Source organism: Marmota marmota, unplaced genomic scaffold, assembly GCF_001458135.2.
Source record: "Marmota marmota marmota unplaced genomic scaffold, marMar, whole genome shotgun sequence".
Classification (NCBI taxonomy): domain Eukaryota; kingdom Metazoa; phylum Chordata; class Mammalia; order Rodentia; family Sciuridae; genus Marmota; species Marmota marmota.
Genome location: NW_026000051.1, coordinates 4,539,328 through 4,558,408, shown reverse-complemented (window position 1 = coordinate 4,558,408; position 19,081 = coordinate 4,539,328). Strand labels below are relative to the sequence as shown.

The 19,081-nt window shown below is 44.3% G+C and overlaps 1 protein-coding gene and 1 long non-coding RNA gene across 9 annotated transcripts in view; one reads left to right on the top strand and one right to left on the bottom strand.

Moving 5' to 3' along the window:
• Nucleotides 1-9,930: 9,930 nt before the first annotated feature.
• On the bottom strand, nucleotides 9,931-12,355 carry LOC107152077. The gene is made up of 3 exons (XR_001504753.2): nucleotides 12,015-12,355; nucleotides 11,687-11,758; nucleotides 9,931-10,348 (listed from the first exon to the last, which is right to left on the bottom strand). It is a non-coding gene; the product is annotated as an uncharacterized LOC107152077 (long non-coding RNA).
• Garnl3 (GTPase activating Rap/RanGAP domain like 3) overlaps nucleotides 10,208-19,081 on the top strand; it is a 132,268-nt gene continuing 123,394 nt past the window's right edge. For 6 of the 8 annotated variants that reach the window (XM_015497566.2, XM_048813003.1, XM_048813005.1 and 3 more), the window contains exon 1: nucleotides 10,208-10,350. In XM_015497566.2, the coding sequence (XP_015353052.1) occupies nucleotides 10,208-10,350 (143 nt within the window). Of the gene's footprint in view, nucleotides 10,355-19,081 lie in introns of all 8 variants that reach the window. The other 2 variants (XM_048813011.1, XM_048813006.1) reach the window with 2 other exon arrangements.

Here is a 19,081-nt window from a genome sequence, read left to right as displayed (position 1 = left end):
TTTTTTTTTTTTTTTTTTTTTTTTTTTGTACTGGAGATTGAACTCAGGGGATCTGTGTTTGAGAACCCAAGCTCTTCAGTCTGATGTATGGTTCTCAAACATAACATACTTGGGAGGAGGGTTTCTTAAAACAGCTTCCTGGGTCTCACTCCCCCCACCCACCCATGATTCTTATCACAAGGTCAGGGTATTTTTAGGGTACTTCAGTTTCTAACAAGCTCACCAGTAATGCCAGTACTGCTGGCCCAGGGACATAACTCTGAAAAGCAGGCCTCCAGGGTAATACAGGAATCTTTTACAACAACCCTTGTAGCTGATCATGCAGCTTGTGTGTACCCCAAGGTCAGGGAACCCACTGCTTTATAAGGCAGGCGGGGTTTGGGTATTTTTTAGTTCTAGTCATGATAGACTATCTTAAATGATTCAATTATGATCACTAAGTTTAGCTACTGTGGGTGCAGAGCCCTACCATGGACAGAATATTCTGAATTACAAGTGGAAAACACATCTTCTACTTTCCCAAATATTTCTGTGTGTGATGGCTTCCTTATTAGTAATGCATAGAACCCACGCCTTGGGAGAGCAGATTCAATGCCAGACGAATGCTTTCTTGTTCCTGAATATTGCTTTCCAGGCCCAGATTGGTCTGAAAAGAGCAGTCATCCTCTCTGCACATGGTGCTTCCTCTTCCTCCTCCTCCTCATGCTTCTCCTGACTCCCCAGTTTTGGTGATAGTGGTTTTTTCCCGAAGTCTTTCAGCTTTTCAGGTAGTTTCATAAACAAGTATTTTAACATGAGCTCTTTTACAGTCTTCGTTCCTCTATATTCTGTTGTTACTCTTTGTGTTTACATCAGGCCTTTAAGTATTTAATCATAAATAAATCTGCTGCTGTCAATTTTCTTTTGGAGCAACAGCAGTCTTCCTGGGAAAGACTCTGAAAAGCTGTCTTGCAGTGGGGCTGACATAATGGGCTCCTAAGGCCAACAGGAGAAAATTAATTTTCATATTATGTCTGTTCTCCTAAGGGCAGGGAAAAAACAACATTTATTATTCACCCAGGTTTTAAATTAATGCAAACCAGCTTCCTTTTTTGGAGGAAGACAATAGTCAAATTAGCTTTACTGTAGAAGGTTAATATAGAAATTATGTTTGGTCATCTGGTTTACAGAGTTGAAGATCTAAAGAGAGATGAATTCTGACAAACAACACCACAGGAAAATTATGAGATTTGGCCTCTATAGGGAGACTCATTGCTGGTTTCCTGGAGGGGGTGGTGGGGTAAAGGAGCACGCAGAGATCTGGGGATGCAGAGAAGGCAGAGATGTGGAGAACCAGAAGCACCCGGTTTCTAAGCTGGGTCCCTGGAGGACAGGAAGCAAATTGGTGTTGGCATTAAAGTGTGACTGCCCCAAGAGATTTTTGTAAAAGTCTGTTCACTGTAGAATTGCTTGTTGTCCTTGGCCATTTGGCCTGCTATAATCAACAGACATCTCCTTCTTATAGTTCTAGAAGATGGAAGGTCCCCAAGTTAAAGGCCCCAGCAGATCTAATATTTGCTGAGGGCCTATTCCTCATAGACAGTGCCTTCTAGAGGTGTCCTCACATGGCAGAAGAGCAAATGGGGCTAATAAACTACTTTGGGTCTCTTTATAGTGGCACTAGTCCTCTCTGAAGGTGGTGTCCTCATAACCTAATCACCCTCTCTGAAGCCCCACTTCTTAACACTATTAGATTTGGATTTAAGTTTTAACATATGAATTTGGGGGGCCACAAACATTCAGACCATAGCACTTGAAAGATTTCTTTTTTAAAGTCTAGTGCTCTCATCAGTGAGAAGAGTTGACGTCAGTCTGTATTTTCTGACTTAGAAAGCTAGCTAGGAATACAGATATGTCAGTGAAAAGAAGCAGCCCACTTCTGATAATAGCAAATGTGTAAAATTACATATGTAATTAAAAATTTTCTAGTGGCCATATTTTAAAAAGTAAAAAGCAAAATTAATTTGAATATTTTATTTAACCTAATATATCCCAAATAGTATCATTTCAACATCTAATCAATATTAGAAAGTATTAAGATGGTTTACTTTTTTCAGAAATGTTTTTAAAAAATCCATGAGTTTGACACGGCACATTCCAGTTCACACTCATCATGTGGAAAGTGCATGGAGCGTCAGGTAGCTGCTGGTGCCTTAATGGACGGTGCAGATAAGGATCCTCAGCTAGAAAATATTTGAAGGAATACATCAAGGTTTTTGTTTTATTTTGATTTTTAATGTGACTATGAGTCACAGTGAAATAAGATTTTAAAAAGTATGAAATAAAAGGGATTTTGGAGACTTAAGGAGAAGGGAATCAAAGAAGTTTTAGTAGGAAGGATAACCAAGATGGTGAACTTGGATTAATTGTTCTTATAAGTCCCAAATGAAACTTAGACTTTGAGACTTGCATGTGAAACTGTTGTGTCATGGATACATGATGTGGTTGGATAGTTTTCTATTTTAAGAAAATAAGATTAACATAAATAGTGTTGTTTTTTTTTTTTTAAAGGAGGGGGATGATTTTTTGTGTGTCAAACATTGCTTTGGCTAAAGTGAAAAACTAAGAACTGACACTAGGTTTAAGCATCCCATGAGTCATTGGTGGCCTTGGACCAGTCTTTTCAGGAAAAGAGGATGAAAATTACACTGGACCTGCTCTAAGAGATCATGACAGGTGACCAATTGGAAATAGCAAATATAGTCAGCGCTTTGCAAGGGTAGAGGGAAGAAGAGGAGAGGAGTTAATTGTTTATTTTGGTTTGGTGTTTCTTTGCTTTTGCTTTATAAAGATCATTATAAAAATGATTCAGTAAAAGGAAAGGATTTCAGTATAGGGAAGGGGTGTTTTATTTGAAAAACAAAATTCACAGAGGGTATGATAGCAGCCTTCCCACATTTGAAGGATGTCCTATGAAAGGGATTGGGCCCACTGGGTGTGTGGCCCTGGGCTAGACCTGAAATCACTGCACGCATGAGGTGTGATGAGACAAATTGGGTTCAGCACATGAAAGTCATTCCTGCAATGGGTGCTATCCCAAGGAAGGCTTTAGGATGCAGTTACATTTTCATTAGTGGAGATGCATCTGTGAGTTAGGCTAGTATTTCTCAACTATTTTATGTTTTCAGCACACTTTTGGTTATAACAATTTTGGTAGCTTATTTGAAAAAACTCAAAGCAATGTTAGCCAGTCAGCAGCAGTGAAAATGGATCATGCTCCCATGTGACAGTGACCTCAGAAGTACCCTCTGTTTTGTGCTGCCCTCTTGGTTGCCCATTAGTGCCTCTTTGTTGCTTGAGCAGAAGTGCATAGTGTTTTGAGTAAGGTTTCTTCTATGCTGGAAAGGCAACAGTCCTGTTTTCCAGTAAAAATGCATGTCCCTTTTTGTTGCTCACTGGTTATACCATTGCTCCTACTGGAAGAAATTTGTGCCCTGCTTTCACTCTGCACAGGGTCATATCAGTTGTTAGGCTCACAATTCAATCTGACGCTATAAAGGGCATATCAGTGATAATCTAAGGCAACAGAATCCACTCTCCCCAGCAAGCACAAAGGGATTTAATACTGATACAGGGAGTTAAGTGCTTACAGAGTCATTGGAAGAGCCAGAGAGGCAACTAGTTTGAGCCCCTAGGAATAGCTCTGAGCTCCCACAATGCTCAGATTTGCCATGCTCAAGAAAGAAAGCTGCCACTTCCCAACAAGAAGCTAGTCAGGTCCAGGAATGGAGCTCAGTGGTGGAGCACTTGCCTGGCACAGCAAGTCCCTAAGTTCAGTCCTCATTACTGCAAAAGACCAAAACAAAACCAAGCTGATTAATCAAGAGGCCAGAGGCTGCTGCCACCTCTACCACTAACTCCAGAACCCCACTGTCAACTGGCCTTCCTCCCCAAAGCTGCCACTGCTACTTTAGACAGCTGCAGAATCAAGAAGCTGCTGACCCCAGAACCACAAAATCCTGTCACCATCTGCAAAAGCAAAAGGTTGCCTTGTACCCTCTCTCTTGATCTGCCTGGCTCCTTTCCAAACCACAGATGTGTGAGGACCTCTAATTCATGGAATCCACATCCATTGGGAACTCTAGCTTCAGAGGAGTCAAGGGCAGCTTAGTTTTGGCTTTCCAACTTGCACTGTGCAAGGGGGGTGAGGTGAGCATGGAGCAAGTCACCCACAGTATCGCCACGAGCAGTATGTCTCTTCAGTCATAGTGAAAGCAGCTTGGTCACATGGATGGGAAACTTGGTGGCACACTAGTCTAGGTGCCTCTGTGCCTTGGGGTGCCACTGCACAGCTGGCGCCCATTCTTGGGAGCCATCTTATTGGGCAAAGAGGTAAAAAGGGGCACTTCAGCTTCAGATGGAGGGCTGAGGTGGACTTTCCAGCCATAACTGCCAGTGACCTATAGCACAAATGGAAGTGAGGACATAAGCTCCTGCCTTGCATTTTATGACCAGAGAGAAGCACTGCCAGCCAAGAAGTATTTCCTAGCATCCACTCTGTACCTAGAGCCTGGGTTAATGTTTTGCAGGTGGTTGTCTGCACCTGTGTGCCTGGCATAGTCCTCACAAAGCAGTAACCCGTTGGAGGTGAGAGAAGCAGGGAGAGGTCTGACCCAAGCTGCCAGTGACGTCACTCAGGGAAGGCACATTGCACCTGTTCTCCCTATTCCAAGGGAGTAGTTTCCCAGTGTTTTTGGCTTTCATAAATTTCAATGAGTTATTTACTCATCAAACAAATATACACAGAACACCTCTGTGTGCTTGGTGCTGGGGAGACCAGGTGAACAAGGCAGATGAGGTTCCTGCCCTTGTGGACTAGCATTCTAGTGGAGAGCAGTGGACCATACACCAACAGACAAGTGCATAATCAGGACAGCTTCAGACAGCGGTGAGTGCCAGGGAGTAGGATGCTACAGGATAAGGAGTGACCGAATGTGGGGGGCAGAATGTGTGCCAGGCCGAGTCAAAGACAGGCAGCTACTGATGTACAATGAGGTTAAGGTTGTTTCCAGCAAACAGGAGGAGGAATGTGCAAGATCAGGATGCTGGCAGGTGGGTGTGGCTCTGAGAAGTTCCTCTCGGTCCATAGGGAAAATGGCAACTTCAGTGCTCAGGACAGTGAGCCATCTGTCAATCCAAGGAGCCTCGTATGCCTTTTGTTGTGCCTGGAGAGCTGCCTGTTAGCACAGAGCCTCCTTTAGTGCTGCAGCTCTGTTCTTCCATGGTCTCTTCCCCCACCTTGTGAGCTTTGCAGGCCTGACCAGGTGCCACGGCTGCAGCTCTGTCTGGGGCTCCCAGATGAGTTCTCAGTGGGCTGCTGTTGCTTCCTCACGGCGCTCGGCAGAGGCTACCTGTGAAACAGGCCATGCTTCTCTTCACTCCCATCACTTCAGACCCTTAATCCTGAGACGTGAGGCACACGGGGCCTTGGGGAGCCGTGGAAGAGAAAATGGTCAACTCTGCTCCTCAGAGCTTGGCAGTCCACAGGAACCCCATGCACAGAAACATTGCTCACAGGATACCTTCAGGACCATTCTTCCCTAAAGGACACCTTAGTTCTGTTCATTTACAGATGGAGGCAGCTCTGTCTAGGTCTGTGTTTACCTGTTTGCTAGTGATGAGCAGGTCCACCTCAGCCCGCTCCTCTGAGCTGATGTGTCCTCTCCTGGCCTGGGCTGGAGCTCTCGTCTCTAGGAGCAGGAAGGATCTGGACACTGTGGGAATAGGCCCTCTGTTTTCACTGACTCCCACACTTCCCTGGTCCACTGAAGCCCTGGTTGCTGTGATGCTCTGCCCCTGTAGTAGGGCTTGCCTTGGTGTCCAGCTTTCCTCCCAATTCAGGGCAGCATGGCCACTCCAGAGAGGGTCTGGGTCCGTATGATCTCCCATGACCCACGACCCTTCTTTTGGTGGATTCATGTGTGCTTTTGCTTAACACCTTCCCAGAGTTTCAAGTAGTTCAGAAATAAGATACCCTTCTTTTCAGCCTTCTTCAGATTGGGCCGCTGCTTTTTAGAAAGCTGGGGCAGTGAAAAGAAAAAGAAGAAGCCTGCCCAGTTCTCACCCCTCCAAGTAGGTTGTGTCAGGGTCAGACCCTCAGGACATTCTTGCCCATTTCCCTCCCACTACATAACGTGCGGAGCCCCCGGGCTCTTTTGACAGCATGTGCACATAGCTGTGCAGCGAAGACCCTGGCCTTTCTCTTCTTTCAGTAACTGTCCTTCTTTCTATTGAGCTGTTGTTGGCCTTTATTTCCATGAGCTCCAAAAAGTTTTGCAACTCTCCAAGAAGTTCTTCAACTGTTGAAAGACAATAAAGATAAAATGTGTCAGAAGATTAAAGGAAACATACACTTTTTTTAAATTAGAAAATTAAAACAAGAAAAGATAAGAGGCAAAAAGATAAATGGATTATAGTTAACAGTGGGGAAACAGAAATGTAGGTGAAGAATTGAAGTGTGGAGAACTCTTACGAGTAAAGTTATGGTCAAAAGATAAAATTAAGGAGTGGGAAAGGTTTGAAAGAGCTAGTATTTAAGATTTTTAACAAAGTCATAAAGATTCAAGAAAAATAGCATGTTAAACTCAGTATTTTAAGATTAAAAATCTAAACAAATGTAAACAATGTGTAAGGTTATCTTGCTCTTTCTTGTTGGGGATGTACTTGTATGCATTTTGGAAAGATGTCTAAGAACTAAGGTTTAGGCAGAAAAGAAAGCCACAGAACATTGGATGGTCCAAGCATATATATTACATAGAGAGGAGTGATAGAAAACCAGAGGAAAAAGGGAGTGGAGTTTGGGGTTGTCACCAATACATGGGTCTCCTCAGGTCCCTTTACCTCTCCTGTGCCCAGAGGTAAAGGAACTTTGTGCACCTCCAGCACTCATAGGCAGCTCTTCTTAAGTGTCTTCCCTTGAACCCCTGCAGCTGCCTTGCGTACCTGTGCAGAGAGCCCCAAGTGCCTGGGCTACTCTCACCCTACCCCAAGGCCCTCAGCCAATGAAAGACTGCAGGAATGTGATCGTCCAGCTCCTCCTTATAGATGGGGACAACTCTGAGACATCATTTACCTCCTCTAGCAGCACTGTCAAAATATAAAGTGAGCTACATATAGAATTTTATATTTTCAACTAGCCACGTTCAAATGAATTCTAATAATTTATCTTATTATCATTCAATATGTAATCAGTGTAAAAAATAATCAAGACATTTGACATTATTTTTTATTTGTACCAAGTCTTCCAGAGCCAGTGTGTGTCACACTTACACAGCTCACTTCAGACTGCCCATGTTGGAGTTGCTCTGAAGTTATGTGGTGAGTGGCCGCTGAGCTGAGCTGAGCTGAGCAGCACAGCCTCCTTCAAATTGAAGCTGTCCCTTCAAAGGACTCTGCCAGAATTCGAAGCCTTACTTGGCCCCTTCCCGTTCCCTAGCCTGCTTCCTTCACTTCCTTTGGGGGTTTTGAGAATACTTTTTCAATTTCTTTTTTGCATACAAGTATTATCTTTGTACTGAAAAGAAATTTTAAGAGTTTAGAAAACAAAATGTCTCTCTCATCCCAGATCCCACAATGGGGATTAAATCTATTTGTTATTTTAGTGCCAAGGCAGCAGTAAACTCCTGTGCCACTGAGGCTTAGGAGTTGTGGGGCGCCTTTGCATAAAGAAAAACTGATTGCACAATAGAATGGCTACTTGGCTTTTGTCACAGGTTGAAAGCCTGAGACTTTGATGTCTGCTGCAATGGTAAGGGACCAAGGGTAAGATTTTCTAGAAGTCTGGGTCAGGTGTGCAGCATTTGGCTTCTCAGGGCCAGGAAAGGCAGTGGGGAGAGTGGAGTTATCACTGAGGAACACCAGGGGACCTAGCAAGAGAAGGTCCTGAATCCTTCCTCATGAGACATAGGTCACTAGAGTAACATCTGCTTTTTCAAGATGCCTGCAGCCTTGGGCCTGGGTGACACTGGCAGAACAGTTTCGAGTGATCAGTGCCTATCTCTTGATACCCAGCAGTGTGGAGTCACTTCCCTTGGCATCCAGCCCTGGGCAGGTGGCAGTACCCTGTGTAGACCCTTCCTCAGATAATACTGCTCTGGACCACTAGGCCTCTGACTTCTGCCTTAACATTATGAAGAGCACCTCTTGACCAAATGTCATCTAAGATTGCTTTTTTAAAAAAAAAATATTTTAGTTGGACACAATATCTTTATTTTATTTATCTTTATGCGGTGCTGAGGATCAAACCCAGGGCCTCGCATGTGCTAGGCAAGCACTCTACCACTGAGCCATAATCCCAGCCCCTAAGATTGCTTTTTACTTTTCCATTTCCAAGTAGCTGGATTTTGTGGCTCCTTTGTCTGTCACTTGAGGTAGAGGTGAGTGAAGATGCTGCCAGATGGCTCAGAACACCACTCCAGTCAAGAGGAGTAGGGATGCCTATGTTTCCTATACACCACCCGCTCTATGCTAGAACTGCCTTTCCAACCTTCCTCCATGTGCCACCAGAGAAAGGGCAGGCACATCTCAGAGTACATTTCTCAGGTTATCCCATGAGCAACCTATTTGTTAATTCTACAGCATTGACTCTTTACATATTAAATGTTATTACTCTTAAAATATGTGATTTTTTTCCTTTTTGTCTCCAGTGTTGCCAGTCTAAGCCTTTATATGATTGTTCTTGGACATTTTAAACTGGAAATTTGATAAACCAAGTAGTACTGGAACTATCCCAGTGATGGTCGAGAGACCCACATTGTTCTCCTAAAGCATCTTAGACATAACTTCCTGTACTAAACCAATATTGCCTTTTTTTTCTAAATAAGTTTGTGATTGTTTAAATACTCACTCTGAACTATATTAGTCCACTTTTTTTTTTTAAAGAGAGAGAGAGAATTTTTTTTTAATATTTATTTTTTAGTTTTCGGCGGACACAACAGCTTTGTTTGTATGTGGTGCTGAGGATCAAATCCTGGCCGAACGCATGCCAGGCAAGCGCGCTACCGCTTGAGCCACATCCCCAGCCCCCAAGTCCACTTTTCATTACTATAACAAAATACCTGAGACTGGGTAACTGTATAAAAGAAGAGGATCTCTGCCACGCGACCAGCGCTGGCTTCATGAAAGAAGGTTCGGTTCATAAGTAATTGCTAAGGAGTTTTAAATTAAAGAGACAAGACTCTCATTACCTTTAATACCAGCTCCGAGACGGCTTCTCCTAGCTCCCGCCTCCAACCACCTAATGCGGTGGTGAGGTTTACAGAAGAGACTAGCGAGAAAGAGAGAACACGCCAGGGAGTGGGCTTTAATTGGGGAACAAAAAATTCCAGGGAAAATCCCATCCAATGAAGGTTAAGAGGGACAGCATCCCAAGGTCAGGGGCGACGACTGGGTCTTCAGGGCAGTGGCCAGGCACGCCTCTGCACGGACAAGCCCTCGGACCTGGGAAAGGGTGGGGAAGGCTCTAATACAGCTGTGTCTAAGCGCCTCTCACCCAGCCAGGGAGGTAACTCAAATCACGTGCGAGGATGGCCTCCCACAAGGATTATTTTGGTTTATAGTTCTTATCAAAGGGTGAGGACCATTTCTGATGATGGCCAACTTGTTGGAATTGTCCCAAGGTGGTACAAGATGTCACATGGCAAAAGATAGGGAGTGTACATGTGTGTCTGTGCCTCCTCTGGTCTTTCTGTCTTTTTACAAAGCCATCAGGATTCAATCATGGGGGCCCCTCCTAGATGACCTTTTCTAATCCTAATCACCTCCAAAGGCCCCACCCCTAAAATAGCAGAATAAGTCTCCATCCTCTGATTCCTCACAGTGGGGACTCAATTTCAACACATGAACCCTTGGAGGACATAGAATGTCAAAACCAGAGCAAAACCAATGTCAAAACCAAGTCCTCTGACTTGACATTGTGGGCAACATAACTTATTGCTCAGGGATGAGATAAGATTTGGACAGTTCTGGGCAGCACCCCTAGCCCCAGGGTCCCTGAGTACCACTCTGCTGTAAAGGGCGTGCTTGGCATCCCCCTGCTCCTGGCTTATGAACAGCTGTCCTGGGAGGAAGAGGACAGGGCAGGCTTTGGTGGGCCTGTGTTCTTCTGTTTCTCAGAGCCTTTCCCAACTTCTTCTACTTCAGCACAGCAACGCAGTCTCCCGGCCCACTGATGGAGCCGCTGACCAAGGGGTCCTGTGGGAGTCAGATGGCACAGACCCTCCTCTGGAAAGCAAAGTCGTCTCTCTCCTTTGGCATCCAGTCCCTTCAGACATGGCCAACGAAAGACCCTGAGCTAGAGTCCCAGGTCAACCTGTAAGTAAGTAAAAAAAGCAGGTCTCAGTTTGGGGCCACACTCGTTTTAACATGAAATCCCTTAGTGTACAGGAGGAATATCTTTCAGGGGAGAGTGGGAAGGAAAGCGGTGTGGGTGTGATCTTGGAGACTATATTTCTATTTTTCTTTTTTGGTTACTGGGGATTGAACTCAGGGTCACTCGACCACTGAGCCACATCCCTAGCCCTATTTTGTGTTTTATTTAGAGATAGGGTCTCACTGAGTTGCTTAGCACCTCACAGTTGCTGAGACTGGCTTTGAACTTGCGGTCCTCCTGCCTCAGCCTCCCGAGCCCCTGGGATTACAGGCTTACGCCACTGAGCCTGGCATTGCATTTCTATTTTTGATGATGTCTTATTTATCTATTTATTTAACAATATTCATTGAGCACCTCTAGCAAGCCCCATACCAATAGAATATGGAAGAAAATTATTCTAATATAATACAGAAAAAATATAAGAATAATTGTATAAATGTTATGTTAAGTCCATTAGGCTGGTACTGTGTTTTCCTGTATATTCCTGAACCACAACAGGCCTTTGCTAGAATATGTGATATTTGTTGGATGAATGAATAAGTACATGGATATAGAAAATCCTATAGGAGAGAAGTGTTTAGATCTCCAGGGAAATCAAAGGCAACTAGCTAGCATATATGATTGATTTCAAAACAAAGGAAATGCTTCATCTATTCAATGCAACAAATATTTATCTATGCCTACTGTGTCCAGTGCTTTTGTGAAATCAATTCCTGGCTGGGGATATGGATCAAAATCACCTGTGAGGCCTGGGGATGTGTAGAGCACTTGCCTAGCTCCTGTTAGGTACTGTGTTTGATCCTCAGCACCACTTAAAAATAAATAAACAAACAAAAAAAGGTATTGTATCCATCTACAACTAAAAATATTTTTTTAAAAAAATCACCTTTGGAACCTAAGAAACAACTCTGGCCTGAGGCCCACCCCCAGGGGTTCTGATTCAATGGATCTGGAGTGAAGGGAAAGAGGACCTGTTCCCCAAGGAGCTCACAGAGCTCATCCAGAGAGATGGACAAGTAACCCCCACGGTGCTAGAAAAGAAGCACTTATAAAACGCTGATGGAAGAAGTAGGCTCCTGAGAAGGGGCAGCAGCTGAGCTCGGCCTTGAGGTCAAGCCCAGCCCAGGTCGGGCAGGAGATGAGGGAAAAGGCCACTGTGAACAGAGGAAAGCCCCGTGGAACCTTCATCCTTGAGAGCTGTTGATAGACGTTCTCCCAGCCATTCTCAGCACATAGCAATCACCTAGGGAAAATAATGAACAGAAGTCTGCACTGTACCTCCAAAATTTCGAAGTATAGGATGGAACACAAGCACCATTATTTTTAAAAAGCTCCCCAAGTGGTTCTCATCTGTGACAAAAGTTGAGAAAGGCTGCGTTAAAAATGTGACTCTCCGTAATTAAATACAAAATAATAATGAAGCCCTTAAATGCCTAGCAAAGGGATCTATCTGAATTTCTATTGAGGCAATGGGAGCTGCAGAGGGCTTTGACGATCTTAGAGCTAATGCCCTTTGAAACGTAAAAGGTCCACTTAGGGTAGGTCAATTCGCGATCTGTGAGTCCCGTGGCTTTTCAAAGCCAATCCCCTACCGCCCATAAATTACCTCTTAGGTGAAGTGAGAACTGACTCTCCCGGTGATTTGAAACAGAACTCTAGGAGGTCAGTTAATGTTCAATTAACGAGCAAAATGCGCCTGTCAAAGGGCTGAGCCAGAGGAGAGGAAATCCAGGCAGGGCGTGGGCTCCCACCCGCGGGGCGGCCGAGAACGCCGACCTTCCTGCCTTCCTTACTCATTGGAGGCCGGGGTTTGTGTGCCGAGCGTTGGCGGGTTACCCGAGACCTTCCGCCTGAACTCGGCGGGGGCTAGTCCTCACTGCGGACGGGCCAGCTCGGCCTCCTTCGTAGACTGGGAGACTGCGAGCCCCACGGTGCACCGCGCGGGTGACGTGTGAGGGGCGGGCAGGACTCCTGGAGTCCTGGGCGGGTCCCTGGTGATTGGCGGCCTCAGGGCTGACCTGGCTGCGGGCGGAGCGGGGGAAGTGCCTGTGTCCCTGCGGAGCCAAGGGAGCCCGAGGTGTGTGCTTTTGCTCATTAAGCTCACCCAGCGGCACGTGAGAATGGGCGTGTTGGACCATGCTCGGGGCACAGGCTGAAATTTGCCGGAGCCAACGTTGAGTTCTTTGGAAAACAAGCTAGAAAGGTGTTTCTTTAAGAATCTCTCATTCATTAAGTTATCCATTCAACAAATATTTATCTATCACCCATGTACAGGCATTTCCCCAAACATCCTAAATGCGTTTTCTCCTTTAGTCTTCACAAATGAAAAAAAAAAAAAAAAATGAGGCTGCTACTGTTATCCCCGCTTTACACTTGAGAAAGCTGAGGCAGAAAGATTAAGAGAGTTGTCCAAGACACACAGCAGGGTTTCGAACCTAGGTTTGTCTAGCTCCAGTGCCCATCTCTCAACCCCAGAACACTCAGGTGTGCAATCAAGGTGTTTATGGAATGTCACTGGCCACAGGGCATTTTGGTACTGTCAAGTGAAGAATCTTATAGTCCAGTGCTGTACACCAATGAAACTGACCAAGCCAGAGCTGGGCCTTGTGCCAGGTGCTGGGGATGCAAAGGGGACTTATAAAAGTGTTGTTAGCTGGGACAGTACAAAATTTCTCAGTGGAAAGAGCACTTGAAGTTGGGGAACTACCAGGTAGAGGTGTGGGGAGACCTTGAAGCAATCTGATTTGGCTGATGCTTCTTGGGGAGTGGTGGGCAGTGAGCTTTGGTGGTTGGGTAGAGCCATGTCACTGGGGGAATGGGAACCCCTGGCCTTGACACTCTAGGCAGGGCATTGCACAATTAGAATTGCATATTGGAAAGAAAATAGTGTCAGGGGACAGCTAAATTGCATTTAGATGAGTCTGTTGGCAGTGGGGACCAATTAGAGTAGGAGACGAGAGTTCTAGTCGGGGCAGAAGGGATAGGCTGGACTTAGGAATATTTCAGAGGAAGATTAGAATGGACTTGATAAACCTGTGTCTTCACATAAAGTAACATCTCTGCTTTAAAGGAAATGAGAATATTGTTTATTCTGAGCCAAATGTGAGTGACCATGGCCTAGGAACATGGATTTGAGTTATCCTGAATGACATGTTCCACTGTGGAAGAGGTTGCATGAACTTTTTATAGCCAGAACAAATGTAAGTCATAAATCAATGTGTTTACCATTTACACTGGTAGGAGCATAGGGTAGATGAGCTGCAACGTGGCAAGGCATTCTTCTCTGTGGGTTTCAGATGTTAGAGCTTCTCCCCACCCCCTATCCTCAGTACTGGGGATTATATCCAGGGGCACTCTATCACTGAGCTACATCCTCAGCCCTTTTTATTTTTTTTATTTTGAGACAGGGTCTTGCTAAATTGTTAAGGCCTCACCAAGTTGCTGAGTCTATTCTTGAATTTTTAATCCTCCTGCCTCAGCCTTCTGAGTCATGGGATAGGCGTGTGCCACCACACCCGGCTATTTTATAGCATTTTTAGCTTTAGGGTTAGAGAAGGCTAGATGTCTGCTAAGCTTAGCTATGCATTCTGAGAAGCTAATCTACTAGTCATAAGAATGTTGGGTCAGATAAAAAAGTTAGATAAATGGCCATTAAAGGGCCTAAATGTATAAATGCTACCAAGTCAGATTGTTTTTCTCTTGCTACCTGCACCTCCAACCTTGCAGCCTGCCTATCTCTCTACCTGTTGCCTCCTTGACTCCTGCTGTCCATTTTCTACCATGTCACAGGCCATGTCATATGCCACAGGCATCCTGGGTGTATCTTGCCAGCTTTGTGACTTGAGGGACATCTTCCCCATCCAGGAAAAGGAGCTGAGGAAGGCCTTGAGTTGTCCATCCTGGCTTGTGGATCTCTGTCTGCTTCTTCTGGGATGGTCCTTTATTCAGGCAGATGTGTTAGTTCTTATTGCAATGGTGAGCTACAGTAGCCATGCAAAAGAAAAGGAGTGGTCAGAAGGCAGGAGAACAGGGCTCTAGTGGGTTGTGAAAGCCAGTGGAGGAGTGTCAAGGAGAAGGGGAGCAGTCTGTGGCCAGTCACAAAAATAACTTCAGAAACTTTGTCAAAAAATGGATCATGGAACCTGTTTAATTAGAGTCCCTAGTGGTGGGACTCAGGAATCTGGCTGATGGTGTCGAATGCAGCAGAAAGAAAGGTCAGGGATCAGAACTAAAAGCTGACTATAAACTTGCTGATCAGGAAGCCTGGGGAACTCTGAGACCCAGTGGCATGGGGCAGGCTGAGTGCAAGACCCTGAGGCATTTCTCACCTTTCCTAATGTGTAAACTTGGCTCTGGGCTATGCAAGAAAAAATTTCTAGTATTGTAGCAAAGTAAACATATCAGAAAGATGGTCGTTCAGGGCCATCTGCCTTAAAAAGATATCAGCCAGAAGAGGAAAGGACAGAAAAAAGTTTGAAAATGTTTTAATCACTTCGGAATAATCTTCTAATTCTTGTTTACATCAGCCTTTCTTATGTTCAATTACAGCATGCTACAATAAAGTTAGATTTCTTAAAAATCCTATAATTCAGACTCAATTCCTGTCACTAAGCTGAATTAGTAATAGTTTATTTTTTTTATCTTTGAGGAAAATAGACAAGTATTCAAAAGAGTTTGTCAGAGAGCATAATAGTAGGCAATTTTTTTATTTAAACCTTTTTTTCAAAAATACCCTTTAGAAACTTCGAAAGATCTCATTTGTTCCTAGTTGAAGAGCCACTTTGTTTTAAAGCAGAGTGATGGAAAGTAAGCTTTTTGGTTTACTGTTAGAGGAATTCTATCCTGCTAATCTTGTGTTACCATGAAGAAATTTCTCCACTTTCCTGGGGCAGGGGCAAAGAGGTTGGGTAGCTAACCTGTCCCCTCCCCACTTCCTCTCTCCCTCTTGGGATCTGCTTACCCATGGAGCTGGTGCCTCATCTCACCTCCTATTTCCATTTGGAAAATACACCTGAGTCTTCTAGAAGCTGGTGTAGAGGCCTATCTGTCTCTGTCCCCTGCCGGAGCTTGTCAGTCATGAGACAGCAATTCCCCTGGCCACCATCTGGGCAGCCGTCTGCCCCTCTACAGATCCAACTCTCCCACAAGAGGGTTGCTCCAGGTCTGAACATGGAGGACACAGTAGGAAGCCCATTTGGCTGTAGGACTGGCCTCTTTTGCCAAAGAAACACTGATGGTAAGGAAGTTCATGTTTTTATTCCCATTTGTTTGATTCCTGTCGCTAATTCTCTACTGATTCCAAACACAGAGGAGAGAGGGGTTGATTTTTCGTAAGCTCCCAAAGCTTCAACAGTTGTGAGGTAGGCAGGGATATTGTGGGGTGGGTCTGCCTCTTTATTCCCTTGTTCTTCCCCATCTGAATGGAGTCCCCGGCTTGTGGAAAGTACACACCAAGTATTTATTAAGTGTGAGTTAAGAGTAATAAAGCAGAGATGCCAGTGGAATGCTAAAGCAGACACAGTGGAGATAGAAAGGGGCAAGGAGCAAGAAACTGAAAGATGTCGCAGGATTCTATAAACATGGTCATGTGCAAAAGTGCATGCTCAGGGTCATGCATTGCAGCAGTATTAGTAATAGCAAATATCGGAAACCATTAACTGGGGAGTTGGTTCAATACAACATGATATAGCTATTCAGTGGAATACTACACAGCCATGAGAAAGAATACAGGAGCTTTTTGGGTACAGATTTGGAAAAATCACCAAGATATGTCAAGTGGGAAAAAAAAGAACAAGATCAAGGAGGAGGATTGTACATGCAATTAACATTCATTATCCATGGGGGATTGGTTTCACACCCCTGCAGGTACCCAGAACTGTGGATTATGTGAGACAGTGTGGTTCACTACATTGTCCTTCCATATGCTTCACATCACCTTGATTTTACTTATAGTAACAGTCAATACTGTGTAAATGGTTATTTAGGGAATAATAATAAGAAAAAAGAGTCCTTATGTGTACAGTACTGATGCAATTTTTTCCAGATATTTTTGATTTGTGGTTGGTTGAATCTGCAGATGTGGAGCCTGTGGATACGGAGGGCTGACTGTAATACACTCCCATTTGTGTAAGCAGAGGGGAACATGTATTGCCCTTTCCTTGTAAGTGTACACATCACCTCTGGGAGATACACAGGAGCGTTCCAAGTTGCCTATGTGGGGCAGGAGGGGGCAGGTTTTCCCCTTGAGGTCTATGTGCTCTGAGTTTTAAAGCAAGCAAGTGTGTTGTTCCTTTGAAGAATGAAACACAGGTACATAGATACAGTCACACAATTTTCCAAAGGGACGTGGTGGCGGGGAGCTATCGCAGGTGACTGATTAGCTGTTGATTTGAGAGAACCCTGGAATGTTCCCAAATGGCTGGGAGGAGTCAGGAGGAAATCCGGTTTGGGCTGTGTTGGGTGGGCGGGGGGTGGCTTCTGGGGCATCTGTGGACTGTGTCCAGAAGCCAGATGTCTGAGCTTGCAGGTGGGGAGAAGGGTCCAGTTGGGTGTTTGACTGGGAGCGTGATTAGCATTGAGGTGATATTAGAAGGCCCAGGAGCAATGAGGCCCCAGGAAGGGAGGTGGCCTGAGTTGAAGGGAGAGGAAGGTAGATGGTAATCATTCAAGATAACATGGAGTTAAAGATGCTGCTGATAGACTGAGGCACACGAAAAGGACTCATTTGTTGTGGCTCCATGTGACCTAAAATCAGGAAGGAAGATGGCCTCGCTCTCTGCAAGGACATGCTGGCCCCTTTCTGGACTCACTGTTGAGCTCCGGGTCCCCTGCAGGAATAACAAAGCAATCAATTTTCCCCAAGGAAGTTAGGCCATTACTAAGAACTGTGTTCCTTTGACTATTCTAGTCTTCAGTTCTCTCAAATTTTATATTCCTCAGGGACCAGCAACCCATTTTGGTGCTCACCTCAACTCAAAGTACAGTACAGACACCGGAAGGACACACTATAAATAGTGATTAGGGGGTATCATGCCTTCTGATCAGTACTTTCAAGAGGCAAAGGGCCATAGTTTGGGTGGCCCTGCCCTAAATTCACCTTAGCCAGCACTCATCTTATAAATCCCATTTTGGCCTCAGAAACAGGCTGGCTGTTCTTGTGTCATCTCCTATGATAGTTAAAGTTTTTAGTTAAGGGCTTTTGTCTCCCGGGGCTCTGTGCATTTGGTGTATCTGTCTCCCTTCTCTTCCTACCCCTGATCGCCCTTACTTTCACAGTTTCATTTTCTTAGGAGACTATTTCAGAGTCTGAGCAGCTTAGAGATTAAACATTTTAGATCTTTCAGAAATATAGTTTGACCTTGAAAGCACAAGTAAACTGCTTTTCTTCTACTCTGTGGTCTGAATGTGCCTGGAAGAAAACAGCAGAGATAAGCTTGGCTCTAACTTGGTCCACAAAATTAAAATATGACACAGAAGTCATTTAAAATGTAGCCCAGGGCCTTGCCCCTGTGCTGGGTCACCTCAAGGCAAAATTCATGTCAACTCCATGTGACCTAAAATAAAAAGCATTTACTTTTATGTTCAAGACTATATTTTTTACATATTGTTATTGGCTATAAAAGGTCAGAATAGGCCGCCCCACAATATACCTTGGCATGAAGATTATTTGGGGCTGAAGACAGTTGAGAAAAAACGGACATGGGAAGCTCCCTTCCCTCCCCATGTGTACTCCCAGAAGCAGGGCACACATTTCTCTCACCTGCACCATAAGAAGAACTCTTCTCACCAAACCCAGAGAAGCCACCAGATGAGTCTGCAGAGACAAACCCCATGACATAGCCCTTGTCTGGCCTTCATTCCCCCATATTCACCTTCCCATGGTTTTCTACCCCTAGAAGCCCCACGGTTTATCACCTTTTGTTAAAGTGGTGGATGAGTCCCCAAGTCTACCTGTGTCTTTGGGTTTTCATTTCTTTTCTGTGGAGCGCCCTAGCACACCAAGTTAAAAATAGGATTTGTCTGCCTTCTGTCCTGTTGATCTGTCTCTGTCAGTTTAATTTGCAGGCTTCAGGTACAGAAAATAGAGAACAGGTTTTCTTCCCTGATAGCTATATTCCCAAAGGGAGAAAATTTTAGACTAGAGCAAATTCTAGTTTTCCACAAAGAAAGTTTTTTCTTCTCTGTGTCATTGATGCTCAGGTACACATATTCCTAAAAAGAGGTGCAAATGTACATCCTCCACTTATTTAATATTATCAGTATTTATTGAGTTAATTCATATCATGCCCTTTCATTGGCACTGAGGCCCATTAAGAAGATGCTTTTTGCCAACAATCAGGGAATGAGTTACTAATAGTTTAGACAGAATTATGTAAATATCAGAAAATATTTATACATATATAATTTCTCTAAACATATAGATATTAATTTACTAAAGTTTTGGGTTAGAGTTCCATATTTTCTTTGATTGACTTTTTAAATTTTTCTTTTGTTGAACTGTAATTTATATGAAAAAATATTAGGATCTTAAGTATACAAGTTGGATGAGTTTTGATAGTTGTAGTTGATTGACTTTTTATGTAATATCACTCATCCCACTTACTTGACTTACCTATTTATTGAAAAACACCAATCTCTGGACATAGGAAATGCCACTTCATTTCGAGCTGACAG